The sequence below is a fragment of the Chiloscyllium plagiosum genome, unplaced genomic scaffold (genome assembly GCF_037043375.1).
Source record: "Chiloscyllium plagiosum isolate Xiang-an unplaced genomic scaffold, Cpla_swu_hap1 HiC_scaffold_37, whole genome shotgun sequence".
NCBI classification, from domain to species: Eukaryota; Metazoa; Chordata; class Chondrichthyes; order Orectolobiformes; family Hemiscylliidae; genus Chiloscyllium; species Chiloscyllium plagiosum.
This window is the reverse complement of record NW_028270175.1, coordinates 38,736,586-38,760,112: the sequence shown is the minus strand read 5'-3', so window position 1 is coordinate 38,760,112 and position 23,527 is coordinate 38,736,586. Positions and strand designations below refer to the sequence as shown.

Sequence of the window (23,527 nt, the reverse complement as noted above, 5' to 3'; positions counted from 1 at the left end):
TCTAAAACTCTCTAACCTACCACCTAAATAGTTTATTTGAGCAGAGTCAATATAGAAATGAAATATTCTTCTTTCTGACCTGATCCTCATAAATGAAATTGGTGCAGTCAGAATTGATCACAAAACTTGCACGCTCCCCAGCCTAGTTCAATCTGGTGGTTTTCCAACTTGTGCTTTATTGAATATATGTTTAAAATAGATGTTTGAAAGTTGTTCATTTTTAAAATTAAGATTAGATCTGAAAAAAAGACATAGCTCAAACAATGTTAACACGGAATCTGAAATGCAATTTATGTTTTATATTCTCACAGATAGTTGCAGCCTGGGAGATGAACTCATGGAATCCTGGAAAGCACTTGCACCACTGCAACATGAAGAAGTATTAATGGATACAGTTTGGGCCAGCGCTGGACTACCTAGGTTAGTATGTCATGACAGTATAGTAGTAGTTTTTCTAAAGATTAGCTTTTTCAAATAAGAAATATATGGTATGTCTTCTTGAAATGATTAAGTGGCTATAAATCCAAGCAGTTTCTGTAAATAGCAGTTGCAGAAATGATCTCAATGGATTCCATGGTGAAATAAAAATTCCCGCACAAGTATAAAATGCTTACTTTAGTCATGTATTCTGTTCAGGCAGTTAAGAGTGCAATTAATTAGCATCTGGCTTGTTGAAGATGAGATGAAGCCAGTAGTCTAGTTTATACTAATGGGGTAGGCACTACATAGACCTGACAATTTTAAATAAGCCTGGGATTTCCCATTTTTGAATGATGTATGGGGAACAAGAGATCTAGGTGGCGACTAATTTGTCATTAAGAGCTCACAGACATGCATTGGTGAGTTTTTATTCCTTTTGAGGCATCTTGTCAGGCTGAGGACCACTGATTGAGGCCTACAATGGAGGGGATCCAATGGAGAGAAGGTTTCTCTTCTTCCTGTGGGGTAGAGGATGCGAGGAAAAGATCGGTCAGGGAAATTGGAGGCAAAGACAGGGAATTGGCTTTCAGACACTACCCATATGCCCACTTTCCATACCTCTGACTGCCACTAAGTTGGGGCAATTGAAGACCCGCCCCAATCTTGATATGAAGGTTGCCATGTTGGGAATCTAGCCACCCTTCTTGTAATTGGAGTATAGTGAATTGTTGCCCTTAATTTGCTATTAATTGATCACTAAAGGGTCTTAATTGCTGGCAAGTTGAGAAAGTAGCCCATGGACATTTCTTACCCAACATTTAAATGCAAAGGTAGTAAGAATGGGGCAGTTTCTCTCCAGGACAAACTCACCCAGTTATTTTCCCTTCCCTGCACCTCCCTTACCACCTCTATGTTGCAGTTTGACCAGAAACTCAATTGGACTTGCCACATAATCAATCACTACAAGGGCTGGTCAGACTAGGAATACGGTGGCATGGAACTCACCTCCTGACTCCCCAAACCCTGTGCACCATCCACAAGTCACAACTCAGGCATGTGATGGAATACCCCCCAACTTGCCTGGATGGGTGCAGCTCAAGAATCTTGACACCATACAGGACAAAGCAGTTCACTTGTCTGGCACCACATCCACAAATGTCCACTCGCATCACCACTGATGCTCAATAGCAGCAATATGTACTATCTACAAGATTCACCACAGAAATTCACCAAATCATGACCACTTTCATCTCGAAGGGCAAGCAGAGACATGGGAACACCATCCATGGGAACTGCAAGTTCACCATCCTGACTTGGAAATATATTGCCGTTTCTTCACTGTTACTGGGTCAAAATTCTGGAATTCCCTCCCTGACAGTATTGTGGGTCAACCCACAGCACATCGCCTGTAGCAGACCAAGAAGGCAGCTCACTACCACCTTCTCAAGGCAACCAGAGACAGGCAATAAATGCTGGCTCAGCTAGTGATGCCCATGTCCCACAAATTAATATTAAAAAAAAGCAATTATATTTTAAATACTGAACTTCTGGGTGTGGCCTGCAAGTGCCCTATTAGAACTTTTTTTTAACTAAATCAAGTTATGTTCAAGGTGACCCAGCATTTGCAGGTGGAATTTCAAACAGGGCTCAGTATCTTATTTGAATATGTACAGTGCTTAATACGTCATCAGGTGGAACACCTGAGTGCTGCGTTTTTTTGGAGAATGCCAATTTATTGGACATTGTGCAATCACAATATTTAATTGTACCATTGGTTAAGTCATGTTTTTACGTTGCTCTGTCTCTCTTCTCTTTTCCTTTATTCTTTTCCTCCTTAAACCTTTTGTTTCTTCCATTTCTCTTTTGTTTCAAGCTTATGTAGAAATAGCACAGACATGACAGAGGAAATGTCTGCTTCTGGTACTGTAACTGTTCCATGATCCTGGGTGCAAGGTGTAAGACATATGGCATGGTGTGATGGAGGAACTATCTGCTACCAATTGCAGACATTGCTAGGAATACGTGACTGAGCAGTTCCCATTCAACCCTTCTTCCACCTTCCCAATTATATCATCAGATAGCTTATCTCATTTTCTAGGCCTGCTGCTTGACTGTGTTTCTATCTGTTTCATCTTATGGGCTGAATTTTATGTTCCTCCCAGGGGTAGATGCTCCTCCCACTGCTACCAGGATTGTACTTGCATCAGGTGAAGGCTAACACCAAATGTCCAGCTTGTCACATTTAACTGAGTGGACTGATGTCTGGACCAGGAGTTGGGAGATGCCTTCTTCATGGACCCCCTGTGCTACTGGAGGCCTCCCACAGGGTTAACCTCCGCCTCCACATCATTCATTCCTTGTTCACCCCAGACCCCACCTGACAGCCTGTCAGCCTGACTGTAACTACACCCTGATTTTGCCTTTCTCTGTTGCAAATCACACTCTTGGGGACTGCTTCTGGTCTCAGCAGTTGTCACTGCTCTCGACAACACTATTGGACCAGAGATCTATCAGCTGAATCTTGGAGCTGGGAGTTCATCCCTGATAGAATGGAAGGCCCGATTCAAGCCAGTTAACGGCTTGCCAGATTAATCCCCCATCATAAAATGCAGCTCTATGTTAGTAATAAAAATCTGTCTTAGGTTTGTAAGCATTTATCTTCTATAACAGTAAACAGGTCAGATAATCAGATTTTTTCAAATTTAAATATTACTGCATAGAAACTTGTTTATGAAGGCTGAATCCAACAAAATAACTTAATGGATTAACATAATTGCATTATTGTAAAATGTTTGACTATTTCTTTAAACCTCTATCTTGGATATTAGGAACTTCATTTGTTGAGGAGAAATTGGGAGATTGGAAATTTCAGAACACTTTGAGTTATTTGTAAAAATCAATAATACAATAGTGATCAGATTATATAATATGTTAAGTGTGGCACAAAGTGAATAAGACACAAGGATAGAGTAAGGTATAGAGTTGATGTAGATCTTATCCTTCCTTTTACCTATCATCGGTACAGACATGGGCCACAACCTTTGGCTCCCCCTTCAGAATGTCTTGCAGTTACTCAGTGATGATGAGGTAACATTGCATCCTGGTGCCAAGTCTGGAGGTGCTATTCTTGAAGATCTTAGCTTTGCAGACAATTTAGTGTCTTCAACTGCTGTACTATATCCATAACATGGTTTTCCAGTTGTTGCAGCTGGATAACTGCCTTGAACACTTGACATCATATCGCACATTTCTTAAAGTATTTCTTTCTGTTTACTTCCTCTAATTTAAAAAGTACTAATTATATACCAGGGATCCCGTGTTATTCCTTGTACTGTAAACATTTTTAATTTAAACTAAAGATCAAGTTTTAAGTTAAAGTCTGTACAGTTGAAATATTTCCCCAATCTTGCATGCCAAGGCCACCTCTCATCTTGTGCTGGCTTCCAGTCCCACTTTCCAGTTAATGTTCATCTTAAATGTTTTTAAACTCTAACCCTCTCATCCAGTCTTTCAATATTTTTAAATTTAATCATTCGCAGGATGTGGGCATCGCTGGCAAGGCCAGCATTTATTGCCAATCACTAATTTCCCAGAGGGCAGTTAAGAGTCACATTGCTGTGCGTCTGGAGTCACGTGGGCTGGATCAGGAAATGACGGCAGCTTCCTTCCCTAAAGTATATTAGTGAACCAGATGGGTTTCCTTAAGGCTGAAGATAGTGAAATAAAAAGGAAAAGAGTACCCCCTACTGCTTCTCACCTAACTTGTTCTTATCAAACATGCAGCATTTGCACTCGGCAGCAGATGCCAGTCAGAGTACCTAATCTCTCTTAATTATACCACTGGGTTTCAGAATAATTATCCTATCAAACAGTTACAAAAGCAGTTAAGCCAGTTACTTAATTTGCTACTGTTACTCAATCAAACAACTTTGATTTATTTAATAAACTCTGCCCCCAAGTTTCTAATGTACTTTAGAATAAAAGCAATAAACGTATGTAAAATGCTAAATTAGAGACAAGCAATCCTAGATTTTATACAAGAGTAACACCATAAGTCTTTCCACTCTACACCAGAGAACTTGCTTAAGTTCTTAAAATATTTTTCTGCAATTTCTGGACAGTCAAAATCAACGGACAGAGTTTAAGTGCTGCGAGTTAGATGGCAAAAGACGAAGAATCCCCACTCAGGGTTTCTTCAGCATCTCATTTGTTTGTTCAGTATCTTGCAGAGAGAACAGGCACTTAAACATCCAAAGGGTTGGCTAGCTTGTGACATGACTGTCTCTTACACTGTCTTCAACTGTTCAGTGGCCCAAATATCGTCATGGTCAGTGGTTACACTTGCCTGGCTTCCGCTTGAGTATTTACCAGTTGAGTATTCAGATGATTGGAAGTTTTTTTTAAATGGGGTAGGAAACAGCCTCTATTTATACTCCTTCAAGGGAACTGTTCTTAGTGAGGTTATGAAAACAGCTTGTCTTCATTTCAATGGCTTTGGACTGTCAAAGGCACAATGATGCAAATGTTCAGCCATTTTTGACTGTGATTACAAGCAATTGGAATCTAACACTAGTCTTTTATCAATGTAGTTAATTGTTTCCCGTGAGTAAATTCGTAAAGTCATTTTTATATAGCATTGTTTCACGATATTGTTATTTTTCGTGAATGCTAACAACATCCCTATGAAAAGTACAAGAAAGTCAGGTAACTGATTTAAATTAATAATTTAATGAAAGAATAACTGTAGATGCTTTCCATTCATCTGGATTTTGCAATCAACTGCAAAATGATAGCAGTCACTACTGACCTCATAGATTTCCACAAATATTAATAGATTTCTGTAGTATGGATTTCCTGACATTAAATTGACTATTGAGCCAACTATAGGGATCTTAAGTGGCTTGTAACAATTACATCATCAAGCAGTCTTAGCAATACTGAACAAATTCCGACAAGGAATTTCATTTAATTAATTTACAAAGAGCAAAATAAAGTTTGGGACATCCACATAGATTAAGTAAGAAACTGGAATATGTGTTAAAAATAAATACATGTTAAAAATGAACTTTTCCATTAAAATAAATATCTATGGAATTTTTATCATAATGCAGCAATTTTGTTTTCACAGACTTAAAATATTTTTAAGTCCAAAGGGGTTGCTCAGAAGTAATTAGGGATTTAGTTTGTGGTTGAAAACCTAGTGTGAATTTCTAAGGCTAATTGTCATTTATTTACGAAAAGTGGGAGGGACCTCTGCTGAAGACTTGCAGGGTTATTCCATACAATCACATGTTCCTCAGCTCATCTGTATGCCTGTGCATAGAAAATGCCAAAGTTTGTTTAGATGCTACGCCCTCTGCTGGGCACCTTCTGGTCACCATTATCCAGCGCCATATTTAAACAATACTTCAGTGTGTGAAACCAAAGAACATCAGTGAATCTCTGAAGAGGTCAAACATGTCAGAGACCAGTCAAAAGAAGCACAACACTTTAGCAATGCCTCACTAGAGGTTCTCTTGACTGTGCTAGAGAGGTTTTTTTCTCTATGATTGGTAACAAGAGAACATCCTAACTGACAAAAGCAGATTAAACAGAGGTGACTGCAGAGCTCAATGTCCATAGGTGACTCAGAGAAACTGACTCCACTGCCACAACAGGATCAATGATCTGTGCTCTGCCTCAGTAGGTACCACTGTCTACTTAGTGCTTCATGCCCCTAGGAGTGTGAATTAGCATTATAATGTTGCCATTGTAGATGACTGCAAAACGGGAGTTTGGGTGCCAGCCATGTCTATCAGATGCCTCACTGTGCAATCAATGTCTCACTTCATTGCAGCTACCAGTGGAGCCCTACTGACTCTGTAGCGATATTATTTCTCAAATATCTGCTAATGTTGAGACTTAAAACATAAAAGGAGCTACAATCCTCAGCAGTTTACCTTAAGCCCACTGATTTTTTGTCACAGCCAGGAGAAGGTACACATCTGAGGTTTTCACCAAAGGCTTGCATGGAATGAGAACACAATCACAAAGAATGGTTCACCTTGGAGTTCTAACCAAATTGCCTCAGAAGGCGTGGGAGTATGTAGTTGTTGGTCCAGTCTGGCTGCACCCTGAGCACTACCCATTTATATTGCTTTGTTGTGAAAGAGCCAAATAACTGAAGAAATGTGTACTCACATGAGCATGGAAGAAGAAATTTATCCTGCCATGTCCATATCTCATATCTTATGTTTGACCAGATTTGTGAACAGAATTGCTTCCCATTTATGAATAATGAAATTGCTTCCATTAAAATAATTCCAGCAGACTGGAATAATAGTGAGTATGCAGGCCTAGTGAATGCAAAACAGGTTTCCAATAATGAGGGTCAGGAAACTTAAAAAATTCTGATAAGTTAATGGGAAAACTTAAGCCTCCTATCGGGAAACTGATTTTTTTGCCTCCCAACCAATTACCTTCTTCTGCCTGCCCTTTTAAAAGTTCTCGGTGGGCCCAGAAAATTACCCTCCATCTTCTTCATTCAATAATATGTAATGTTTGAGGGTTTTTACAGTGAGACTAAGTCATAAAAGTGAAATTAATGCAAATTCAAATGAATTCTATCCATGAGGGCTTCAACAGTGCACTCTGTGGAGGAACAGGAAATCTTATTTAACTGCATGTGTGGATGACAGAAGTTGCTCTGTTTCACAGTTGTAGCGATATCAAATGCTGACTGCTTTGCTGTCATTACAACTATAAAATCCAGCTATTGTATAACTTTAGCACTTTATAATGAGAAATCAGATTATTTTCCCTAGCTGTTCACCCACCCTCAGGAATTAAGTAACAAAAGTACACTTTGTATATAGATGTGATTTTCTAGCTGAAATTATGTATATGTATCCATGAAAACACTCAAGCTGGGAGAGAAGGAGATAGAAGTTAAAAATAAGATTTTAAAGATAAGGTTAAACCTTTTCTGAATTAATTATCTGAGATATTCATCTATAGACATTTAGGATGAATAAGTAATAAAACTGAAAATCAGACTTCAAAAATGCATTTGTGAAGCAATTTATTTGAAACAATTCTTATACCAATAGATTTTATTCAAAGAATTACTTAATTATCATCTTTCACACAATTATTTCAGAATTTTAATCCCATGTCACACAAATACCTAAATTCATATAAAAATTTTATACTCAAAACATTGGACAGAAAAATTTATTTTCATAATGAATGTACTTTCATTTATTTTACTTGAATTGACTGTAATTTAATGAAATTTACAATTTTTACCATATGATTTCTACTAATCATTCCTTATATTTCCAATGCATGCTCAAAATCCCAAATATCAAAATCTACATCTATTTCCTCAATGTTTTTAATACTCTGAATATTTCATCACATTTGGACATAACTCTTCACATTTGCAGGGTCACTGTCTTTTCAGTATTTATTCAACCATGAAATATTTTATGATGGACAATATTAAGAATACCTTCACTCTTAAGTTAATGTGAATAGATTTCTTAGAGATCCTTCTCAGCCATCATATGTTTTTATTTGAGAAATGTTTTAATTTTGTCATTCTTCATGTGAGAACATTCAGTGAGTCAAGTGGCCCACTTAATAGTTGCAGTCATACTTTATCATACAAGCAACCTCTTTCCTTCTTGTTCTAGCCTCTTAATCTTCACTTTCTCTAATTGCTGCCTATCACTTTCTGACAACTATTTGCCACTTTTCTCCAACCATTTCATCTTTCCTGGCTTTGGGTGTCAACTGTTGCTGTACCTTACCAATAGTAACGTGTCATGTATCAGAACATGACTTATGGGAAACCAAAAAAAAGGGGGAAAAACAAATTAAATATGAAAAATTACAAGTATTTAAGATGAACATTTTTTGTATTCTTTCTTGAAATGTGTGGTTGGCATATTGTGTTAGTGTGGATAGTTTAAGGGCCACAGCAGGAGGCTTTCTTCCCCAGTCTCCCCAACCGATAGCAGTGGTGAGATGATTAGATGTCAACTCCTGCATGACATTCCCCTTCATCAAGGTATTGGCCACTCAAGTTTTGATTGAACAAGGATCTTGGAGGAGTTTGCCGAAAAATAGATCAACACATTTTGCATTGTAAAGACAAATAGAAACTCATTCTTATGGATTGAAATACATGAAGTGTTAAAACTGTAATTGGCATACAAACAAGGAATAAAAGGAATGAAGAAACAGAAAGTGCTCAGTTGTGAAGCCTACCAGCACTTACTGTTAATGTTCACAAATAATAAAAAGATTCTTGGCCAAGTTATGGGGAGACTGCTGTCCTATAAGTTGTGCCATAGCAATGGACACTAGACACAGCTGTTGGGAGTGGAAAGGAATGAAACGAGAGTGGAGTTTTGTTTCCAATTTCCATTCTTCTCTCACTTTCACCTGGTCCATCTAAAACATTTACAAGGATGTTGCCAGGGTTGGAGCGTTTGAGCTACTGGGAGAGGCTGAATAGGCTAGGGCTATTTTCTTTACAGCATTGGAGGCTGAGAGGTGTTCACAAAGAAGTTTATAAAATCATGAGGAGCATGGATAGGGTAAATAGGCAAGGTCTTTTCCCCAGGTGAGGGAGTGTAAAATTAGAGGGCATATGTTTAAGATGAGAGGAGAAAGATTTAAAAGGGACCTAAGGGGCAATGTTTTCATGCAGAGAGTGGTGCATGTATGGAATAAGCTACTAGAGGAGGTGGTGGAGGCTGGTACAATTACACCATTTAAAAGGTACCTGAATGAGTGCATGAATAGGAAGGGTTTAAGAGAGGTCAAAGGCTGGCAATGGGACTAGGTCAGATTGGGGTGTCCGGTCAGTGTGGACTGAAGGGTCTGTTTCCATGCTGTAAATCCCTATGACCCACCTCCACAGCCTTGTATTGTTTGCATCTTGTTTACTTTGAATTTAATAGAGAGGATCAATTTTCTCCCTTTCACACTTAAATTTATACCCTCTTTACATATTTTTTCCACCATTAACAACTCCTTTGTCTTTTGCACTGGACCTCCTTCAGTGTCAAATGTATTTAAAAAATCATTTTCCAACACCTTTCAGTTTTGAAAAAGAATCATACTGCTCTTGAAATGTGAATTCTGTTTTTCTCTGTACGGATACTGCCAGATCTGCATTTCTCCAACATTCTCTGTGTTTGAAAAATGGATGGGGGCAGATTAGTCGGGATCAATTTGATATTTGGGATCTATGAAGTGGCTTTATGCCATTACTGTCTTAGACTTACCAAAGAGCAGGAACATAAAACACTTCTAAATTTGTTCAGACAGGCTGATTCACCACAGCTGTAAACTGATCTGTTTGTGTTTTTTGGAAAAAATCATCAAAGTTGACTGTTTTGTAAGAAGCATAACAGAATGCAGCACAAAGTATGAAAAAAAAAGTCACTGAGTTTCAGGCCATTTACTTTTCTGCATGATTTACCAGTGCTGGCACATTTCCACTGGGTGTGGAAACAAATTAGATGAAGGACCATGGTCTGATTGTCACACTTCTCAGACTGTAGATCAACAATTGATTTGTTAAAGCCCCAAGAGTGGCTTACCAGCTCCCTGTCTTAGCTGTTGAATGGGTAGGAGAGGAAAAAAAGGTCTACATACGTCCAACTGAAAAGGGAATTATTCAGTTTGGCAATAAAATATTAATCTTTGGACGATTGGCTGGAACTTTCTAACTAATACAATCCAGCTGTTTTCCTTAACTCTGGATTGCCATTTGACCAGTAGCCAGATATATACAGAACATTCAATGGAATAAATATCCTTTAGATTTTAAATATACAAAACCCAAGGTGAATTTTATTTGCATTTGATGACTCTGGATAACGTTCAATTTTATAAACTAAAATGATAAAGGAAGAAACAAAAACAAGCTGTTCTGCCCATTATCCGTTTCCAACCACAACCATGGCCAACATCTCAGAAGAAAATTCTCTGTACTCCACACTAGCTACAAGGTAATTCTACAAAACTAAACAATTTAACATCACAATTCATAATTATGATATAATTGAATAGGTGCTTACTTTTGTCATTGAAAGGATTTGTGAGTTTATGGTGAACGTAAATTAGATTAATGCATTAGTGAAATAAATTCACAAAGATGAAGATCTTAATGCTGTAAATGTCATGACTTTTGCCATAAGGCATTTATAGCAATGTTTCATAGAGCTTAATTGGTCAAAAGCTGGCTGCCAGAGTGACTTCTTTTCCAGGTTTGGAAAGGCTATGATTTTAGTTTTACTGCATCTTTTGGAGTTTCAGCAAGTTGATTCTTATCTCAAAGTGAATCAGCTGGGAGGGGATGCCTAGTGGTATTATCATTAGACTAGTAAATTAGAGACCCAGGTAATGTTCTAGGGACCCAGGTTTGAATCTTGCCATGGCCACTCGTATAATTTAATTCAATAAAAGTTTGGAAGTAAGAGTCTAATGAGATCATTGCCAAGTTTTGGAGAATAATCTATCTGGTTCACTAAGGTCCTTTAGGGAAGGAAATGCCATCTGCTGTTGGTCAGGCCTACATGTCACGCCAGCTCCACAGCAATGCGCTTGACTCTTACCTGTGCTCTGGCAATCAGGTATGGACAATAAATGCTGGTTTAGCCAGTGACACTTACATCCTGTGAATTAATAAAAACAAAGCTAGACACAAGCACAGCGGCAAAGTCATTTCATGAATTATGATTATCCCACTGCTTTGCCACATTGTACACCCCTTAATATTTTCTCCAGTTCTGTAATCTTGAAAAGATGTTCTGCATATTGCTGGTGTTTTGTTTTAGTTCGGTGCAGATTATGCATCTTGTTTTATTTTCCAACGGTGTTCTTACTTCATTCTTGGGCTGCTATAAGATGGAAAATCAGGCTTTAGTGCTTCCAATCTCTGTTGAAATTCCCTCTCATCGAGTACAGCAGGCACTCGATGAAGTAGTCTGCTACATCAGGGCCACCAGAGGATTCTTATTTCTTTACGAATGTGAGTTACTGTGTACTTTCAGATCTTTGAATATCTTACCCTGCAACAGATATCGCCAGAAATAAGGTTTACCAAACTGGTTTCCATATGGGATGCAACACATAACAAAATTTGTGCACTCACTACGCATATTATTGAGTATAGGAGTTGGGAGGTCATGTTGATGCCGGACTGGATATTGGTTCGGCCACTTTTGGAATATCATGTGCAATTCTGGTCTCCCTCCAATCTGGAGACCGAAGGGTCTGTTTCCGTGCTTTTCTTTTCATTTTTTGAATTTTTTTCTCTCTTTTTTCCTGTTTTATTTTATTTTACTTACCTCTTGATCCTAGCGATGGTGGGGGTGAGTTCAAGTTCCTGACAGCTTCTATCGAGGCAGTCCTAGCACTGGCTCAACACCTAGTTCAAGCTTTAGATGAGCAAGGAGGTTCTAGGAGGCTGCGCCAATGGAGTGGATCCGACTGTTCCTCGTGGCTGCTTAAGTGGCAGCTAAAGATGAGGTCTTTCAGCATCCTCAGCAGGGTGAGAACGGGTCTGACCTCCTGAGTGTTTGCAGCAGAAGTGGCCGGAGTCCACTCCTTGGGGAGAGCGAGTCCAGCTTGGAGGGAACAAGCCTTTAGGGAGCTCACGATGGCAATGATTGTGGGCCCTGCGGCAATTGATAGCACCAGAGTGAGGCATCTTTGGCATTGGTGGGCCAAACACAGGACTCAGAGCGGGCAGCAACATCAGCTTTCAATGGCAAGTCGGTGTCCTCTGCGGTCGGCAGAGAAAGCGGCATCTGCGGTCGACGTCGGTCAGCTGTGGCCCGAATCGATACTCTGGGTGGATCGACAGGAGCAACAGGTGCTTCAGTGGTGGTGTGGCAGGCCGCGATGGGGACTCCTAGAATGGACTGTGCAGGGAAAACGTGCCAAAGAAGAGGAGATCAAACCTCTGTAGGAAGTGCAGTCCCAGTGTGGCTAAGCATTTTCAAAAGACTGTAATGTCTGACTTTTAGCTTTATTTCTATAGTTTTCTAGTTAAAACTAGGAATTACTGTAATGTTTAACTTTTAACTTAAACTTAACAAGGTTTAACATACCTTGTTCTTATGTTTCTGTACCTAGGTACTTGTACCTAAGATGGCGCTTTGTGTGGCGACATTACACTTCTCACTGTACTCTGGTAGTACTTTTGGACTTGAATACACGTGACAATAAAAAAATCTAAATCCAAAAAATGTCTACATCTAAATCTTCTGTCATCTTGCATGATGAACAGACTGCTAATGTTGTGACCAGGAGCCTCTTGCTTTTCATCTCACCCCCTTCCTCCAGAAGAACCTTGGTCTTCTGATTTCCTGCTTTCAGAAACTTGAAAATTGCTCTTAAGAAAACAGAAATTTCTGGAAATACTCAGGAGGTCAGTTGTTTCAGATTTTCAAATGAATTGATCTGTAACTTTAATTCTGCTTGCCTTGTTGAATATTTTCAGCACTTTTTGTTTTTACTTTATATTTCCAACATCTGCAGTATTTTGCCTTTACATTATTCTTAAAAGTGCTGCTTGCACATCCACAACAACCCAAGAAGGAAGGCAGAGACAACAGCGCAGCAGTGATGAAGAGGTTCCTTTCCATAATCTGACAACTGCAGTTACCATCATGACTCTAGCACTGCATTTACACTGGAGTCTTGTATATAGTTTAGATCAGCACATAGTGAGTCACTGGGTATGAGTGGGCTGAAAGCAGGTGGAGTAAAAGGATGATTTGCTTCTTAGTTTACCAGAGGGTGAGATAACAGACATATTGCTGTAGAGGACTCTGATGAAGACCTTGATGCAATAGTGTAACTGAAAGTATTGAATGAGCATATAATCCGAAACTGAGTTCATTCAGGGCCTGTTAGAAAGCTGGGAGGAATCTGGCTCCAACTTAGGAAAGTGGATTTTGCAGATCATGTTCTCTGCAGGTTCTGCTACATCTCCCTGTCATGCTGCAAAATCAGCAGCTTTGTCATTACTCCTCTATACATGCTGCAGCCTTTATGTAGACAGATGACCAGATCCTCTGCCTCTCCTGTGAAGTTGAGGTAAAACACCTCCAAAAATACTTGACAGATCTTTCAAATGTAAGAAGTTCTAACATGTAATTTTACTAACTTTAAGTAACACTATTTCCAGTTCCATCTGACTATACAATTTTTTTTTCCGGAGCAGGTAGTATAGGTATTGTCAGCACTTACATTGTCCAAATTCAGAATCCTGGTGTCACCTTAGCCAGTTAGACTATATGTATTGATGCTACTCTGACATAAGTCTATTTGGGCGCACAGAAGGTTGCATTTCCATGCACTCATATTAATTAAGAACTTCATATTAGTTGCAAAGATAGTAACCCATTGCATTGCCTGCCCCTGAGAAACAAGAAAAGTGTCTTATATCTTAATCCAAGATTTGATAAAAGCCAGAATGGTCCTCTTTATGGGAAGTTAATGTTTGACCACTAAAAGGAAGTCATGAATTGGAGAAGGATAAAGGCAGTTCTATTAATTTTAAAATAGTTATGAAGAGGGCCAAAATTAATCCACAGGTTCAAGTTCTAAATTGGGGCAAGCCCAATTTTAATGGGATTAGACAGGAGCTTGCAGGGGTTGATTGGGGTAGTTTGTTTGCAGGCAAAGTGACTTCTGGCAAGTGGGAGGCCTTCAAAAGTGAGATAGCTAGAGTTCAGGTCTATATGATCCTGTGAGGGTGAAGGGCAACATGAATAAGAACAAGGAACCCTGGATAACGAAATATTGAGACTTTGATCAGAAAAAAGGAAGCATAGGTCAGGTACAGGCAGCTGGGATCAAGAGAATCCTAGAGGTATATAGGGGATACAAGAGTTTTCTGAAGAAGGAAATCAGGAGGGTGAAAAAGGGACACAAAATAGCCTTGGCTGAGACGATTAGGGTGAATCCAAAGTATATTAAAGGAAAAAGAATAACTAGAGAGAGAAAAGGACCCATCAAGGACCAAAGTGGATAAGTACGTGTAGAACCGCAGGACATGGGTGAGGTCCTCAATGAATATTTCTCCTCTGTATTTACTATGAGAAAGACATGAAGACTTCGGAACTTGGGGAAGTTAGTGGTATGTTGGGGACAGTCCATATTACAGTAGAGGAGGTGTTGATGTATTAGAATGAATGAAGATGGATATATCTCCTGGTCCTGACCAAGAATATCCAAGAACACTGCAAGTGTCTAGAGAAGAAATTGCAGGGGCCCTGGCTGAAGTTTTTGCATCATTGTTAGCCACGGGTGAGGTCCCAGAAGACTGGAGGGTAACAAATGTTGTGCCCTTAATCAAGTAGGGTTGCAAAGGAAAACCTGGCAACCATAGACCAGTAAGCCTAACATCTGTGATAGGTAAGTTACTTAAGAAGAATCTGAGGGATAAGATATACATGCATTTGGAAAGACAGGATTTGATTAGGAGTAGTCATCTTAGCTTTGTATGTGGGAAGTCATGCCACACAAATTTGTTGGAGTTCTTGATGAAGTGACCAGGAAGGTTGATGAGGGCAGGGTGGTAGATGTAGTCTGTATGGATTTCAGTAAGGCCTTTGATAAAGTTCCATATGGTTGGCTGCTCTGGAAGATTACATCACATGGAATCCAGGGGGAGTTGGCAAATTGGATACACAATTGGCTTGATGATAGGAAGCAGAGGCTAATAGTGGAAGGATGCTTATTGGACTGGAGGCCTGTGACTAGTGGAGTGCCTCAGGGATTGGTGCTGGGCCCATTGCTGTTTGTTATCTATGTCAATGATTTGGAAGAGAATGTGCAAGCATGATTGGTAAGTTTGCAGATGACATGATAATAGGTAGTATCATGGACAGTGAGGAAGATTATCAGAAACTGCAGTGGGACCTTGATCAGCTGGGGAAGTGGGTTGAGAAATGGCAAATCGTGTTTAGTATAGATGATTGTGAGGTCTTGCGTTTTGGGAAGTCAAATCAAAGTAGGAGTTTCATGGGGAATGGTAGGGTCTTGAGGAGTGTAGTGGAGCAGAGGGACCTTGGAGTTCAGGTGCACAGTTCTCTGAAAGTGGAGTCACGGGTAGACAGGGCAGTGAAGAAGGCTTTTGGCACACTGGCCTTCATCGTTTAGGGCAGTAATTATATAAGTTGGGAAGTTATGTTCCAGTTGGTGAGACCACACTTGAAGTGTTGTGTTCAGTTTTGGTCAGCTTGCTATAGGGTGTTATTAAACTGGAAGGAGTAAAGAAGAAATTTACAAGGATGTTGCCAGGATTCAACAGGCTGAATTATACAGAGAGGTTGGACAAACAAGAATTTCTTTTCTTTAGAGCATAGGAGATTGAGGGGGGATCTTAACGAAGTGTATAAGTTCATGAAATGCATGGATAGGGTGAATGCACTCAGTCTTTTTCTTAGGGTTCGGGAATCCAATTTTAGAGGGCATCAGTTTAAGATTAGAGGGAAAAGACTAAAAAGGAACCTGAGGGGCAACGTTTTTACACAGAGGGTGGTACGCATATGGAATAAGCTGCCAATGGAAGTGGTTGAGGTGGGTACATTAACAACATTTGAAAGGCATTTGGACAAATACATGAAGAGGAAAGGTTTAGAAGAGTATGGGCCAAGTGCAGAGAAATGGAGTTAGCATGGATGGATATTGTGGTCATCATGGACCATTTTGGGCAAAAGGGCCTGTCTCTGTGCTGTAGGATTCTGTGACTCGAGAACTAAACGTGTATCAAACGTATTTAACCAGAAAGAAAATGGATGAACATATCAAAACTAAAACTAAATAAAACTTGCTCAAAGTAACTGAGTACAAACTTCAAAATTCCTGAATATGTAGCAGCTGAATATACTAAAATGAAATGAAAAATAAATTGTGATATTAATGGTCCCAATTTTGTAGTCAGAGGTGCATGGACAGCATTCACTGCAGCTATCCAGAATTTTAATAGGCTATTAGTTGCAACTAATTGTTATGTGCAGTGCACTGCAAGAGGAAAAGAAGTCTGCATAAATAGAGCAAACAATGTTGTCTCAAAGAATACTCACCAAGAGATATAGGTTAGAATTCAATGTCCTCCCCAAGGTGAACTTGTGATGGGTGGATACCATATGGGAACCCCACTGCCTTCCAATCACAGTCTTAACTAAGTTAGGGGAAGGAAGGGATTGGATGGCCCTTCTGACTGTCTAATTGAGGTTCTTAAAGCAAACAATGTCCTTTTAAAGGCTCTTAAGACAGTGGCAGACAAAACAGACACTTCTTTGGGAAACCCAAAAGATAAATGTTGCTTCCAGGGTGCTGGCAGTATAAGTGACCTGACAAGAACCACCCACATCCCTTGATGCTGACCCCACTATTACTTATAGTAGTATGGCCTGAATCCCTCAGTGATTCTAGGCCTCTGCAAGGATGCACTGCTAGTGGCTGCGACCCTGTCGACTGCCTGCATGGGATTTGGACAGCAGAGGACACCAGCTCATACAGGGAAGGCTATTGCTCTCTTTGAGGTCCTTACACTTGGGAAAATACCTGTTTGACACAATTTGGCTGGCTTTCCTCACAGGAGGCAAAAATACAGAGCTCTCACCAGTTCTCTAGCCAATGAGAAAGAGTACCATCATCTTGATTAAATGCCTTGCACAGAGTATATACCAGGAAGTTTAAGTCAGAATGTTTAACTTGATATAAAATCAAGTATTGTACAGAAAATCTAAAAAGCTGGAAATAAAGATGGCATTTGGAGAGAGACAAATAATGATTTTGTTTAATTTTATTTTAGTTTTATTATTTTAAGTATCACCACCAATAATTCAAACCTGAAAGAATGAGATTTTACATTTACAAAGTTAATCTTCAATGCCAAAAGTTGGTTGATGGCAATTTTTAAAAAAACGTTGTTCTTAGGATGTGAGCTTGGCATGTAAAACCAGCATTTGCTGCCAACTCAAACAGCCCTCAAGTAGACCTTGGCAAGTCATTTGTAACCAAGTGGCTTGCTAGCTAATTTTAGAGGACAGTTAAGAGGCAACCATATTTGTGTGGGTCTGCACCCATATGTCATCTAGATTGGATAAGGAGGTGTTTTCCTCCCCAGTGGAACATTTAGTTTTTACAACGACATGATAGTTTCATGATCATTCTGTTTGGGACCAGTTTCTCATTATGATTAATTAAATGAATTTAAATTCCTCTTTTGTTGTAGTGGAGTTTGAATTCATGCTTCTAGTATATTATTGTAAACTTCTAGATTACCAGTCCAGTCATATTACACTATTCTACTATTGTTATGTATGTAGTTGGGGAGTGTTGCCCGTTTAAGCGAGCTGATCAGGAGACCAGGAAGAAGGTTGGGGGACCTTGGTTCTAGTATAGAACCAGCTATGGAGTTGTGAGTATTTTCAGTAAAGTGTTGCTGTTCACATTTACCATTTGTCTACTTTGTGTGTAATTCCTGGTTCCAAAGGAAGAACCAACATCACAATTGTCACCCAATTGTTTATGTGAACACATCTTTCTAGTATAGCATGGTCACTAGCAGTTAAGTACTGCGACCTCATGTCCTTACATGGATATCAATGCTATCCCTTGGTGAGATACCCTGAGAATGAAGCTTGTGAACGATGGAGCAAGTCAGAGAGCATCTTGCAGATTTCTGTGTTTATCTGCACATGCGAATGCTACTGTCTAATTGTATTGCTATCAAAAAATCTGGCTGCTATTTGTGTAACTGAAATTTTAAATAATATTTGGCAGAATTATGATTCTCATCAATTCTTCAAAACGTATGTAGAGATCATGGAATCATAGAATGGCTGTAACACAATGCTGGCTAATTGCAAGACCAATTTAGCTAGTCCCAGTTCCCACCTTTTTCCCAGAAGATTTTCGTTTTATCTTCAGTTACCTATCCCTTTTAAAACCAAGATTAAATCTTCCCCACACATTTTGTCAGACCATGTATTCCAGATAGGAAAAGTTGAGGACTGTACATGCTGAAGAGTCAGAGTCAAAACTTGTGGCGCTGGAAAAACACAGCAGGTCAGGCAGCATCCAAGGAGCAGGAGAGTCAATGTTTCAAGCCCGAAACGTTGACTCTCCTGCTCCTTGGATGCTGCCTGACCTGCTGTGCTTTTCCAGTGTTAGGCTTTTCGTCTCATGTATTCCAGATGTAAACCATTTGCTATGAAAAAAAAGTCACATTGTATTCTCAACATCTGGTTCTCAACTTTTTCATAAACAGGATTGGTTTCTCTCCATCTACTCTCTCTGGACCCCTTGGAATTTTGAACACCCTTGTCAACTTTCTCTTCTCTCAGGAGAACAATCTCCAGTCTACTACATGACTGAAGTACCTCACCCTGGAACCATTCCCATAATCACTTCTATGACCTTTTATGGGCGGCAGGGTAGCACAGTGGCATAGTGGTTAGCACTGCTGCCTCACAGCGCCCGAGACCTGGATTCAATTCCCGCCTCAGGCAACTGTCTGTGTGGAGTTTGCACATTCTCCCTGTGTCTGCGTGGATTTCCTCCGGGTGCTCTGGTTTCCTCCCACAGTCCAAAAATGTGCAGGTTAGGTGAATTGGCCATGCTAAATTGCCCGTAATGTTAGGTGAAGGGGTAAATGTAGGGGAACGGGTCTGGGTGGGTTGCTCTTCGGAGGGTCGGTGTGGACTTGTTGGGCCGAAGGGCCTGTTTTCACACTGTAAGTAATCTAATCTAATGACCTCTCTAAAGCCACTCCATCCTTTCTAAAGTGTAATGCCCAGAATTGTCACTATACTCCAGTTGAGGCCAAATCCGTGTTTTTAAAAACTTCCTTGCTTCTGTGTTCTCTGTCTCTACTTATAAAGCCCAGGAATCATATGTCTTTTAACCACTTTCACAACTATAGCCCACCACAGTATGCATATATATCCCCAGCATTCTCTGTCCATGTACCCTTTTCGAATTGTACCCCTTGTATCATGCTCGCATCATACTTTCCACCAAAATGCCTTCTTGATGTCTATTACTATCCTCCCCACAATTAGTAATATTTACAAGTTTTGTGTCATCTGTAATTTTAAAAGTGTACCCTGTACACCAATGTTTAGGTCATTAAAATATACAAAGGCAGTGCTCCTGGTGTTGAATCCCACTCCCCCACCCCACTATATATCCTCTCCCAATCTATGGTCTGAACAACTAATAATGATAACTAAAAAACATAACTTTTTTCAGTGCTTAGATCAAGTTAACTATTAAAAAGTTTTTTTCCAGGAAAACTTTAAAAATGAGTTTGTTTTTCACATTTTTATTGTTTTTTTTATAAAGGGATTATGCCACAGCACTCCTAAAACATGATGTAATGGGAGCCTTCTTACTGTGGGTGAATCCTGGCCCCCTACAGTGTTGGACACTAATGATGCGAACCCCATTTGGTGTGGTCAACTATCTTATCTGTAAAAATGATGAAGGCAAATATTATTTGCAGGTACGATCACAAAAACTTTTAAAACTATGAAATGACCTATTTTCCACTATAGCTTTAAACATTTATAATATGTATGTATTCTCTTCCAGCAATTGAACACACTAATGTTTCCCAGCATAAAAGCCTTGATAGAACATTACACAGCAAATGAAGATGGTCTATTTTGTTGCCTAAGTGTTTCAAGGGTAAATCACTGCTACGAAGAGCATGATTCTCCTGAACATTATCGTTTGCACCCAGTCCAAAGTAGACCAGAGGACAGGCAGACCGCTTCAGATTAATGAAGCTGAATTTCCAAGAATGGGTAAGGCTGCTTCCTGCAGGTCATATCAAGAGGCGAGCTGCAAGTTGTGATGTGCAGGGTGGTTGAGGAAAATTTAATACAATAAATTTGAATCTTCCACAGATACTGTCTTGTGTTCAGTGGTATCAGACACTGCTGCAGTGGAGCCAGAGTTTACTGTTATGGGGATTGACTCACAATAGCATGTTGGAAGTTGTAATAATAATGCTGTCTTGTGATTCCAACAGCATACTTATATATACCACGTATGCGTTCCTTTAGTCCCTTCTATGGCAGACTATGCTAGCACTTAATGAGTTGAAGTTTGATACAAATCATTCAGCTGCTTTACTTCACAGCAAATGCACAGACACACCAACAGTTATGATCAGATTAGAAAAGCTCAATTAATATCACCCATCATAGCATAAAGATACAAAATAGAAACACAGTTCACCATCAGTAAGATGTTTTTAATTAATGAAAGAAAGGCGATTTTATCCTCCAACATTTTTAACTTTCACATTCAAGAAAGCACATCTTTATGTGCTTATTTTTCCTGATTTGGAAGAGCTTAATGGTCAAAGCTTTAAAACATAGTCTGTGGTTATCCTTTGATTACCCAGATGGTGTACCAAATTTCTAGTCTCTGTTTAGCCTCTTAAACAATTCATGAAAATGTGCATTGTTCTTGTAAACAATATGAAAAATAAATAAAATCCTTTCTGTGGAAATATTGTCAAAAATACTAAAATGTAACAGCAATCCATGCAAGCCGTGCAAGAATAATGGTTAAATTAAAGCTTGAAGCCAAGTCAGAGATATTGTATAAGCAAATTAGTTTATGAAAATGTTTTGAGGTACTATCAATTGCAAGAGCTAAATTATCCTAGGTTTTTCTCTTCAGCTGCTATTCTGCAAAAACACATTTTAGACTTTTTGTTGACTTCACTGAGATGCTACTAGGAGAGAGGAGGTGAAACTTAGAACTGCCCACAGCTCAATCCAATTTCTTTCTGTGCCTGTGAGAATGTGCAAATTCTGAAGTTTCTGATATATAATCGAATATAATACTTGTTTACTACTTGTAGCATGAAGCTTTTGCTGGAATGTTGTTTAATAATATGGTTGCTAATTAACAGGACTATTACTTTGGATTTATTTTTCATCTGTTAGAATTAAGGAAAAGTTGATAACAACTAGATTTTGTTTACATTTAGAACTCTTTTGGTCCTCAAGGTCCTGAATTGCATCATCAAAAAGAAGAATTTTAAATGAAATTTGAATGATTGAAAGTAAAAAAAAATACTGTAAAGCCTGTGCTTAGGCTATAAAAGAGATTCAACTTGCTGTGCATATAATTGGTAGATTTCTCTAGTTTTTGGAGTACATTCTAGTGGGTCTAGACATTCACATGGTAGAAGGACCAAGATAAAAATCATACAGTTACAGACATGTAAGTGAATATGGGGAATAGGTCACATTATCTACCCAAGAGACTATCAGGAGTACTCCATTTTTATTTTGTTCATTGTAACTGCTCAAATATTAAACTAGTATTAATTACATGTGCTTAAAAAAAAGGCCATACTGCTATGAAGAAGGAGTCAGCTTGAAACATTGAACAAACAGTAAAGAGACTTTAAATTTATTACAGTTGATCAGCTTTAACAAGTCTAGGCACTTAGACCAAGTATCAGATTTGGCCTCAAGAAGATACAAGAGTGTAAATTTAAAATGTGCTACCTTGAAAGGAGAGCTACCGTTTTGCAGCTTTTTGCATATTATGGCACCAACCATTACCTCTTCAGCTTCAGTCTGTGTGAAACAAATTCTAATTAATTACTGTATTAAAATGTTATTTTTGATTTGATTGTCATGAAATCATAAAATATTGCAGTGAGGATCTCAAATGGATTCAAGCTGACTTAAGTCATTAGATAATCTTAGCAAGTTTGCCTTTGTTTTATTAAAGTTATGATGCTAATATAAGGAGAAAGTGAGGACTCCAAAAGTGTGGTGCCAGAAAAGCACAGCAGGTCAAGCAGAATCTGAGGAGCAGGAGAATCTACATTTCAGGCATAAGCCCTTCATTAGGAATGGTAATGATGCCCAAAACATCGATTCCCCTACTCCCCGGATGCTGCCAGACCTGCTGTGCTTTACCAGTGCCACGTTTTTCGATGCTAATATAAGGTCAATGGAAGTGATACTTAATAATTTGTTTATATTCTGCACATGGGTATTATGTATAATTCCTAAACAGAATACAAATATTGAATACAAAATAAGTACAAATTTGATCCAGTTATGCATTTTGTTAAGATGTGGTCTTAATGATCCAGGGTCTTTAGAACTAATTCATTCTCACTGGTCTTCATTATCCTTATGATCTCACAAAAAACAAAACAAATCTCCAACTGTTATATCTAAATCCCTATATTGTGCTTTTTGACTTTGAATGTACTATATTGAGTTAAAGATGTGTATTTTTTATTTTTTTAAGTTGTTTATGTTATAATACCATTCATTGCAGAAATTTCATAATAAAGAGCATGTGAACATGACTTCTAGCAGCTAATTTTTTTTCTGGAAGTGAGTGAAGAAAATATTAAGATTATTGCACAAGTCAAATCTTCTCTGGTGTCGCTTAGCCAAGCAAGCCAACTGCAGTTGAGACAGTAGCAATAAGACCAGCTGCCAATAAACCTGGTGATATCATAGTAGTTTGATAACTACGTATTTCCTTCATTGGCACCTTCCAGCCTTCAGCACCCAGCCCTAGAATGGAGAGCTGCCTATTTTCAAAGTCTCTCACAGGTGTCTGTTACATATTGTGAACTCAGGGAATAGGTGAACATCTACTTCTCCACTTGGTGGTGCTGCATAGATATCAGCATTATATTCTGGGTCTACTAAAGTAGCATTATCTTTGCACAATAAATTTTAAAATTTATGTAAATTCCAGTTTCAAATTAATAAGTCTAGAACATTGAATGTTACAGTGCAGAACAGGCCCTTTGGTCCACGTTGGTGCACCGACCTGTGGAACAAATCTGAAGCCTGTCTAAACGACACTATTCCATTTTCATCAATACGTTTCATTCAAATGCCTTTAAAGTTGGCGAGTCTACCACTGTTGCAGGCAGTGTGTTCCCCGCCTCTACTACTCTCTGAGTAAAGAAACTACCTCTGACATCTTTCTTATATTTATCACCCCTTAATTGCCATCACCATCCAAGGAAAAAGGCTCTCACTGTTCACCCAATCTAACCCTCTGATTATCTTATATG

General features: G+C 39.0%; 1 protein-coding gene across 1 annotated transcript in view; it reads left to right on the top strand.

The window, feature by feature from the left end:
* sh2d5 (SH2 domain containing 5) overlaps window positions 1–22,801 on the top strand; it is an 87,365-nt gene extending 64,564 nt beyond the window's left edge. The window contains exons 8-10 of the mRNA XM_043675546.2: window positions 312–420; window positions 19,792–19,951; window positions 20,041–22,801. Coding sequence (XP_043531481.1) covers window positions 312–420; window positions 19,792–19,951; window positions 20,041–20,232 — 461 coding nt within the window. The 3' untranslated portion in view covers window positions 20,233–22,801. The remainder of the gene's footprint in view (window positions 1–311; window positions 421–19,791; window positions 19,952–20,040) is intronic.
* The last annotated feature ends 726 nt before the right edge of the window (window positions 22,802–23,527 follow it).